The sequence below is a fragment of the Liolophura sinensis genome, chromosome 3 (genome assembly GCF_032854445.1).
Source record: "Liolophura sinensis isolate JHLJ2023 chromosome 3, CUHK_Ljap_v2, whole genome shotgun sequence".
Taxonomy (NCBI): Eukaryota; Metazoa; Mollusca; class Polyplacophora; order Chitonida; family Chitonidae; genus Liolophura; species Liolophura sinensis.
Window position 1 is genome coordinate 11,973,279 of NC_088297.1, and position 10,313 is coordinate 11,983,591.

The 10,313-nt window shown below is 39.8% G+C and overlaps 1 protein-coding gene across 1 annotated transcript; it reads left to right on the forward strand.

Moving 5' to 3' along the window:
• The first annotated feature begins 6,786 nt into the window (after window positions 1-6,786).
• Window positions 6,787-9,595, forward strand: LOC135464217 (histone H3.3A-like). Its single transcript, XM_064741721.1, has one exon. It carries the CDS (start codon window positions 6,811-6,813, stop codon window positions 7,219-7,221), a length of 411 nt encoding a protein of 136 aa, XP_064597791.1. The 5' UTR covers window positions 6,787-6,810; the 3' UTR covers window positions 7,222-9,595.
• The last annotated feature ends 718 nt before the right edge of the window (window positions 9,596-10,313 follow it).

Below are 10,313 nucleotides of genomic sequence, written 5' to 3' on the forward strand. Positions count from 1 at the left end.
GCCATTCACATCTATATGCAGGTCGTGACATGATGGTTAAAAGCTTTTGTCTTTCAATCGCTATGCGAGGTCAAACCCGGCTGTAGATAGGGAAATCGTACATTCCACGGCCCTCACTACTTGTGGGGAGACAATATGCAGATCACAACGCTCTTGGGGCCGTATGCATATTGCCCCGTTCGTTGGAAGCCAGTTGTCTTCAGATAAATAATGGGGGGAAAATATGCATATGTCTACATCGCAAAGGAAGAAAGTTCGTCAGTAACTTGTTCATAGTTGATAGTTTACCTCAGGTACTCACATTTCTTCCACTGATAATACATAGCGATACCATCTACCTGATCCGTGGTCGAGGGTTTAGCGTGCGAGCGCAGCCGACAATGACTCAGGAGCCTCTCACCGATGAGATCGCTGTGAGTTGAGGTCCATTCTGGTCCTCTTCGGTCGTTCGAGGGAAGATGTGTCAAGGGTTTAATCTCGGTTTCCTCCCATCATAATGCTGGCCACCGTCCAAAATGTTCTTGAATACGCGTAAAACATCAATCTAATAATAAAAAACAGGAATAGTACTTCTTCCCAAGTTGTGCCAAGTTGAGAAAACGGTCAATAAATTAGATGTCAGATAATTATGAACACGTTCTTCCACCAATAATCACATGGGGGGTATTGAAGCCACTAAAATATATTTTATTTTATTCAGCAAACCCAAGAACAATGGAGGATAGTTTTCTTTATTTGTGCCGGTATTTACGTCTTTGGGGCGATAATCTTCGTGATTTTTGCTGACGGCCAAGTACAGCCTTGGGCTGTGGCCGCCATTGAAATGGAAATTAAACAAGCAGTATCTGTAATGGGCCAAGTGGCGTACGGTTTGCCCGGAAAACCGAACATTCCGGAAAAGCCAGGGAGACCAAAGGAGGAATACGTGAAAAAATTAGAGGACCGTCCGAAACAAGAGGGCCTTCCGAATCCAGAGATCCCAGTGAAACCAGAGAACCTACAAAATTCAGAGAAGGTGCACAAGCCAGAAAACCTTCAGAATTCAGAGAAAGTGCACAAGCCAAAAAACGTCCAGAATTCAGAGAAGGTGCACAAGCCAGAAAACCTTCAGAATTCAGAGAAGATGCACAAGCCAGAAAACCTTCAGAATTCAGAGAAGATGCACACCCCAGAAAACCTTCAGGATTCAGAGAAGATGCACACCCCAGAAAACCTTCAGGATTCAGAGAAGATGCACAAGCCAGAAAACCTTCAGGATTCAGAGAAGATGCACAAGCCAGAAAACCTTCAGAATTCAGAGAAAGTACACAAGCCAGAAAACCTTCAGAATTCAGAAAACCTACAGAAACCAGAGAACCTACAGAAACCACAAAACCTACAGAAACCAGAGAACTTTAAGAAGCCAGAGAACCTGCAGAAGACAGAGAACCTACAAAAGCCAGAGAACCTGCAGAAACCAGAGAACCTACAGAAGCCAGAGAACTTGCAGAAGCCAGAGAACCTACAGAAGCCATAGAACCTACAGAAGCCATAGAATCTACAGAAACCAGAGAATCTACAGAATACATAGGACTTTCAAGGCATGGAGCCCACAGAAAACAGAGAACCTGCAGAAGGCAGAGAACCTGCAGAAGGCAGAGAACCCACAGAGATCAGATAACCTACAGAAGGTAGAAAACCTCCAGAAGGCAAAGAACCTACAACAGGCATAAAACCTACAGAAGGCAGAGAACTTGCAGAATGCAGAAAAATCTACAGAAATCAGATAACCTGCAAAAGCCAGAGAACCTATAGAGGTTAGAGAACCTACAGAAACCAGAGAACCTTGAGGAGCTAGAGGACTTACAGAAGCCAGGGAACCTGCCCTGGGCGCTGGAACCTGCCGAAGCCCGAAAACCGGCCGAAGCCAGAGAAACTGCCCCAAAGTAGAGAACCTACTGAAGCTAAAGAATACTCAGCAAAGTGAAAGGTCCAGTCATAAAGAAAATGAACATTTGTACACACAAGCGACCCGCTTGTAACAGGACTATTGTTCCGCGGTCCTAGCTGAAAACGTAATCGGTATTCTTGAACTTATCTGGTAGGGGAATACTCGGTAAGGTCTACTTATGCCGATTGTATTTCGTCTCACGGTAACCAAGTCACAGGGCGGTCATAGACATTCATTTTTCTATATGTCCTGGCGCAAGGACATTCTGCTTCTGGCGCAAGGGCATTCTGTTTCAGGCGCATGCGCATTCTGAATGCCCCAAATATGCCACACAAAGAAAGCATATGCTCAAACAAATTACATCAACAATATCTCCAGCCGTAAACTACACAATATTTATTCCCTCGTGTTCAAAATATATTTGTAATATAGTATTACTTGGATCCGATGAACTAAAACCTGATGAAAACAAAATTGTCTTAAAAACTGTGCATAAATTTTTTGCTGAATCGAAGAGATTTTAAATCGATTACGTAGCACTGAAATTTCTTCTTATATTAAATGACAATGATAAATATTATTTCAGTAAGTAGTCATTATGTCCTTGCATTATAGTCTCACTTTATTACATATGGTATGATTCATTCTTTTGTCGTGTAAATACTATTGTTGTTGCATATATTACATACATATGTGTATAGTTTATTCGGTCTGTTATCTATCTGTATCATTTCTTTTATTTATGTTTGGAAACCAATTCTTGGTTTTGTCCTGCACATATGTTATATGTTGTCGAGGAGACCCCGAGTGCCCATTGGGCTGTGGGGAATCCTCGTTAAACAAATAAAGGATTACATTACATTCTGTAACTGCATAATTCTATGCTGTGACTCCAAACAGTTTACCACAGGATTCTATTCTTCGTGTATAAACCAAACAGTTGGTTTACTACAGACAACAGTTATTTGTTTAATTTATTTATTTGATTGATGATATACGCCGTAGTCAATGCACAGACCACAGTGGTTACAATTGTAAAACAAGTACTGCTGATTCATAAAATCAGTTCATAGTTTTGCAGTGGTGTCATAGCTGCTCTGAGCCAATCATCAGCACACTCTTTTGTCACGTGACTAAAGTACTGGCACTGAAGAAGATTTTAGCATAAAAACTGAAAAATTTTGCTTTTTGCTAAATTCTTTTTTGCAAAGGTAATCAGAATGTATCTAGTCTGCAAATAAAATAGTTTCTATGTCCTGTACTATACTTTGAACTTTTGGAATCGGCAAAAATGAGCATTTCATCCTTTTAGCTCCATGTCATTTATCACTTCCTGTTCCTTCCTAGCAACCTGGGTGCTGGGAATTGTGAATTTCAGTTTGCAAGGATAAACCATGCATTTGGGTGAGAGTGATAAAGTTACTACTGAAAACTGTTTCAAGGATTAAGGCTGGGGGCTCTGATTATATATATATATATAATATATATATATATATATATATATATATATATATATATATATATATACTTTTTAATAAACAGTTTTCACATTTGAACTTTAAAGTCAGAAGACATGGAAATTTCCACACAAAAGACTTTAAAAAGGGTACTTATTGTTGCTCCGCTTGGCGTTCAGCGCTGAGAGGTTAGAGCAAGGAAAGACGACTAGCTGGCCATGTGTCAGTACAATGTGAGTGGGTGGAATGTCATGTCTGTTGTCTTCGGCATGATAGTTTGGCGTTTTAGGGACTTAACCTCGCCCTGCCACAAGAACACGCTATATGTGTACTCACACTTAATGTCTCTTCGTCGTCATATGCTACTTGTATGTAAAATACCTCAGTATGGGCGACGTAAAACGTCAAACAGGAACATAGATATTCACCTTGGACGGTTGTGGTCTTTCGACTAACAGCACAGGTATTACGTCATAAAGTAACACGAGTCAAAATGGGACTGAGTGTAATTAGTTTCCCATTGATCGATATGTCGCTATGGGCACGGCACGAGGGCTTGAGGCTGATGAGCCAGTCCGGGGTTACATGAGGCTCCCCTACGAACAAAGCCCCATGAAAGCGCCGGACAGATGGTCATTCCAGCTGCGATGACCACTGACTAAATACTCAGTCCATTCGCACCACGGGAAAAAAGCCCAAAGAAACACAATCATGCACAGAGAAACCCCTTTGGTAAAGTGTCACGCTGTTTGGTATCACAGCTTGTGGCTGCACGAAATGTCAAAACGGAGTAGATCCGAGGGGTGGGACAGGCAAGAATTCTGGAAAACAGCGGGTAAACAAAGTAGTCGGGTAGAAGAAGAATGGGCTGGGAACATGGTGTATGGAAGGGGAGGGGTATTGTACTTGGGGCCTTTGGGTAGAGTGAGGTGCTGGTTATTGAGTAAGTAGCATAGCATTACATATGTGAAGCATGTCTCTTTCACCAATGTAGAGTGAAAAAAATGATTGTAGGTAATTTGTAGGTTCATAAATAATGGAGTTTTGTAGAAACATTCCTGTTTACTTATCACAAATCGCACTCCACTCTGCCCCTGCGACATAGCTGGAACAAGCTGAAACATGTACACGGTTAAATGTTTAAAATCACTCAACTACACCGAAGAGTGTAAAAATAACAAGGAGTGTCACGAAATAAAGCTTATGGACATGCTGGAATATGCTTTTCAAGGGAAGTAACTCTTATCACCAATACAATCATACCCACACAACCCGCACTAATTTCCCTTCGTCTATTATGCGGAACCAGGAAGATTTTGCCTGCGTCTAGGAAAATTCATCGTGTCTCTGGTATAACGTCCTTAATGAAAGCGGAAACAAATACACAATCCTTATGTACATGTCACTACAATAGAACATGCTGACAATGTGCCATATCTGTATGTTAGCCTTGTGTAGGCCTATAGGTGATAAATGACAGACCGAAATCACACGTAGCTAGGCCTGATGTTGCCGAACAATGTGCAGCCTTTCCTCACATACTACAGCTGGCTATTAAATGATATGAACCAAAACACAAAATATTCCACTTTTTTGGGGCAAAACTATTGACTGCATGCATTATAAACACCACGAGGTGACCCTGCGACGCATGCACTGCATTATTTTGCTCATCGGTCGAGGCCACATGATTTTTATCGCCATACTCTCCGGCCAAAATTAACCGTTCGTCTTCCACCACCCCACAGCTGTTACCATTACACCTCCCATCCCACCCTATCCCTGTACTCCCATACTCCCTTACGCCCCACCCCCAACTCCAGTCGCTTCCAGCTCTCCCATTTTCTGCATTAGTGCAGACCAGCTCACTCAGCACTAATGGTCAGTGAATACATGTTGGTCGTCTCCATGGTTACTGACCGGTTATAGCATGTATACCGCATAGTTGGGAATCGTCCAGCTAGGCTATGAGGCAAATTTACAGCGTACGAACATGAGCATGCATGTACATGTAGCCGTACTAAACCCGACATTTCACGAAAAGTATAAATAAAAAATGAAAATAACTAGCTGCATTAGTAAATTTCTTCACATACCTGACAAAATTTCTTTAGTACGTTATGACCATGGTAGGTTAAAAACGAACAGCATACCGGTACACTAAAAACAGACAAAATAGTACATTTGCTACAATGTATGACAAATACTTTCTTTCTTAAAATATCCGTCGTTTAATTTAGTTGCTGCATGTATTCCGCTAAAGATGTTATTTTATCAATCAGAACATTGTATTAAGTTTAGTCCAAATTAACACTGTTACTTTGTTGTAAGTAAAAAAATATTAGGCCTATAATCGTGTATTTGTTTTGGAGGACCAGTATACTTAAAGCTTTTTTAATCAATGTAAATTACATTAAAATAATGTAAATGTTTTAGCCAGTGAGAAATAGGTACCGGGCTTTGTGTCAGAAAGCATCTATTTTTTTCATAAAGGACATGACTGACTTTTTCCATCCATATAAACGACACATTCTACATGCATACATACTTTCCACTGGGTATGAAGCAAAAAATAAAAGGGATATAATAATGTTATAAGATGAAATACAACAGCAAGCCTTCATTTAATGAATTTAATATTATCAATTTTAGCATGTGATACAGATCTATATATTGCGTATATATTGTATATACATAGGCTTACGAATTATTTAGATATAGTTATATTAGGCAAGATGACATTTTTAATGAAATATTTACATCTGCATGTATTACATGCTGAAATTCACAATTATAGTTCATTAAACGAAATCTTTCTGATGTATTCATCTTCTTTAAATAAAATTTGGTGTCTGTTTATATTCGATATACTTATAATTTTCATTTTGTTTATACAGTGTGGAATGTATGTAACCATGCTTCTATAGTACAATGTTGATGTGTTTTTGTATGCAGAAAATATAACCTGTCCATTACAATAAATAAACGTTTTTTTTCACCCAAAAAAACGGTATTTATTTCACACTAGCTAAAAAAACATTTACATTATTGTGTTGTATCAACGAAACAGTGCACCATTCGTGTCCGGTCTGATCATTTTTATAGGACAGCAGTACATAACTGGCAAGTAAAAGGCCTATGAAGGTTGACAAAAACCGCCGAGCTAGAGGGATTGTAAATTTCAAGTCAAAGCTCGGGCACTGGCAAAACTGACCAATCAACACTTAGGAAAAGTGACCAATCAGTGGGCCGGAAAAGTATCCAATCACTATGCAGCATTACCCGTAAAACCGACCAATCTCAGTCGGTTCGGACGTGAGTGAAAGCCTAGAAATAGACATGACATTGCATGATCGTCATATCCCGCTTACACCAGTGACCGAGGACGCACGTCAGGTGAAATATTGAAAGAGAACAGAAACCATGGCTCGTACAAAGCAGACTGCCCGTAAATCAACTGGAGGAAAGGCTCCGCGAAAACAGCTCGCCACCAAGGCAGCCAGAAAGAGCGCTCCATCCACCGGAGGAGTGAAAAAACCTCACAGATACAGGCCTGGAACTGTCGCTCTGCGTGAGATCCGTCGTTACCAGAAATCTACTGAGCTTCTCATCAGGAAGTTGCCCTTCCAGAGACTGGTGAGAGAAATCGCACAGGACTTCAAGACAGATCTGCGTTTCCAGAGCGCAGCCATCGGAGCTCTGCAAGAAGCCAGCGAGTCTTACCTGGTGGGTCTTTTCGAGGACACTAACCTGTGTGCTATCCACGCCAAGAGAGTGACCATCATGCCTAAAGATATCCAGCTGGCCAGACGTATCCGAGGCGAGAGAGCGTAGACCCCGAAAAACACTCAACCCAGTCTGCCGACTACATTCCCAACGGCCCTTTTAAGGGCCAACCAACTCTTCCCGAAAGGGTACTTCCAATCTGAGCACTTTGAGTTTAAGGTATTATAAAATAAAACTGGATTTTGTGTAATATATACTGGGTTATATACATAATTTATGATACCCACGCTTTCGCCCCGCCCAAACAAAGGGCGCCGCCATCTTGGATTTCACTCGGACCGCGTGGGTTCACAGCACTTTTGTGTTCAGGCTTGCATACTGAGTTGGTAACATGTGGTGGAAATGCCTGTGTAAGTAATGCGTGATTTAAGCATGACGCACGCCTAATTTTAGAGTCGTTATCTATAATGTTAAAGGAAAACAACGGGAAATACCGGATATGACCGTATACAGCTATTGCATCACACGACCCCCTCAGTAAACCTTACGTACATGTCATTGTCTTCGTTCATGTTGCGACTTTTCCCGCCAAATTCTTACGTAAACAAAGCAGGTAGATAATAACTGAGCGCCATTACACGGCGGGGAATATACAATTCACAAAATTATCAGAATGTAGCATGTGAATTGTATATTCCTAAATAGTGCATGATGACATGATGATGAGGTCAGGTGTAGTTTTGATAAACCTGACGTCATTTATTATAGCTTACATGTTTGATTGTGAAATATGCATTATGACTGATTTAACCAGTTCAAACTGGTTCTTGTTTTGGAGTAATGTTTTTTTAACAGAATGGGCAGGTAACTTGTTCACATTTGGTCAAGACTGTTCAATGTTCAGCCTGTATCCTATTCAGATCCAGTTTTAACCGGTTTATGCATCCGTTGAGATTCCTGTTTATTCTTATGCATGTATGTGTCACAAACCTGTCAAAGAAATAGCAGTATTCTAAACAAATCTTACACATTAAGGTGTTCTGTATTTGATATTCACATTTGTGAGAAATTTTATTATGAAATTATATGTACTACCCTGCCAAATGAAATGTTTATTTGGCCTGAAAGTGGTGTCCTATCAACTCTTAGATGTATACATTTTTGTAAAGTGGAGAAGTTTTACAAAGGTAATGAGTCACTTTATATTCAATATTGAATGCTACAATTTATCAATATGTTCCATTAACATCAACTTATTCTTGGCTTTTTTTTTTGATTTGAAAATTTTTAATTTCAGGAAGCCATAATTATTGTTGAACATCCTGATACATGTATGTTAGAAGTTTACTTGACCTGTAACAAAACAATTAATAATGTTACTTAGTAACTAGATCAAACTGGTTTGATCCAGATAAATCATATATCACTTCACCAGTAAAAACCATCATTCAAAGATTTTAAAAATTTGTCACCAGAGGAAGTAAGTTTTGAAGTTGTAGATTATCAGTTAAATAGCTCTTAGATATGTACACTTTATATCTCTAGAACATACGTCGTCATGGTAATTAAGGGCTTATTTAGCTAAGTGCGCTTTTTGAAACCAGGTCCAGTTGGATTTGAAGGTTTTACTTAGGCTGGTACTGTTGTAGGTATTATTAACAATACGATCTGTGACAAGGAAATGTTACAAAGTGTAAATCGACCTTTAACCCCAAGCATACAAGCCTACACATACATACAAAGTGTGAAGAATATATAGAAATTGTAGCAGTTTTATCATAACTGATTTCAAACATGTGAAAAATGACTACTCAATTTAATGTGCACTCTACCAGATCAAAGTTTGTATTCAAGGTTTGTGGTTTCTATTTCCTGTTATACAATTGTTATTTTATTATTTGTTTTTTTTAACACAAATAGTAATAAAGTTTTATTGATAACAGTAAAAAGGTAACAAATTTGTTATTTATACTTGGGGTATGCTAGTATTAGGTTTTTGCCATTATGGAATCTTTGGTGACAGTAATATGTATGTATGTATGTTTGGGTTTAATGTCGTACTTAGCAATTTTTCAGTCATATGATGACGAGGAGTTATTAGGTGTGTGTACACATAATGTGTCTTTTTGTGGTAGTGCGAGTCCATGCCGCCAAAGTGCTGCCACCTCTGAAGAATTATGCAAAGACACCAGACATGACACCCCAACCAATCACATTATACTGACACTGCGCCAACCAGTCCTGATTCCTTGCTCTGACCTCTTAGTGCTGAGAGTCAAGCAAGGCAGCAACAAGTACTATCATTAAAGTCTTTGGTATGACTGGACCTGGGTATGAACTGGTGATCTCCTGACATCAAGTTGAACACCCTAACCATTAGGCCACAAACGTACATGTATATGTGATAAGTTTGGATGGCAAACAGCTGATGTCTGGCAAAAATATTCCAAAAATAAATCATGGTATCATGTGAAACTAAATTAAATTGTCTCTAGTGTCCCCTGCCTGTAGGATAATTTACATGTGACTTCATTTTGATTTATTTATTTATTTGATTGTGTTTTACACCGTACTCAAGAATATTTCACTATACGACGGCGGCCAGCATTATGGTGGGTGGAGACCGGGCATAGCCCGGGGAAAACCCACGACCATCCGCAGGTTGCAGACAGACCTTCCCACATACAGCCGGAGAGGAACCCAGTATGAGCTGGACTTGAACTCACAGCGACCACATTGGTGAGACTCCTAGGTCATTACGCTGCGCTAGCGCGCTAACCAACTGAGCCACGGAGGCCCGACTTCATTTTGTGACTGATTCTGAAGTGTATTTTGGACCAGGGAAAGAGTAAGTTCCGTTTAGGGGCGAATATGGTAAAGTCCACTGAATCCACTGCACGTTTTCACCAGTGTGATTCAGGGTCCAAATCAAGCGCATAACCACAGTCTTGTTTAAAGTTTTATATCAGACCAGTGGATTGATATAGTATGTTGTGAATCCTCTGTATACTCTCATCAATGGGAATCTAGGTTCAAACCAAGCCTTGGTCATGGCATCTTGTATACAGTGTTTCCTTGGTGTTTTTTGGATTAAAATAAACACATGTTTTGAATCCATTATACTTTCTCATGGGTGAGGTTTTGCATTCAAACACAGCTTTTTGCTTTTTCACTTGTCCATTAAATGAAGGTATTACATC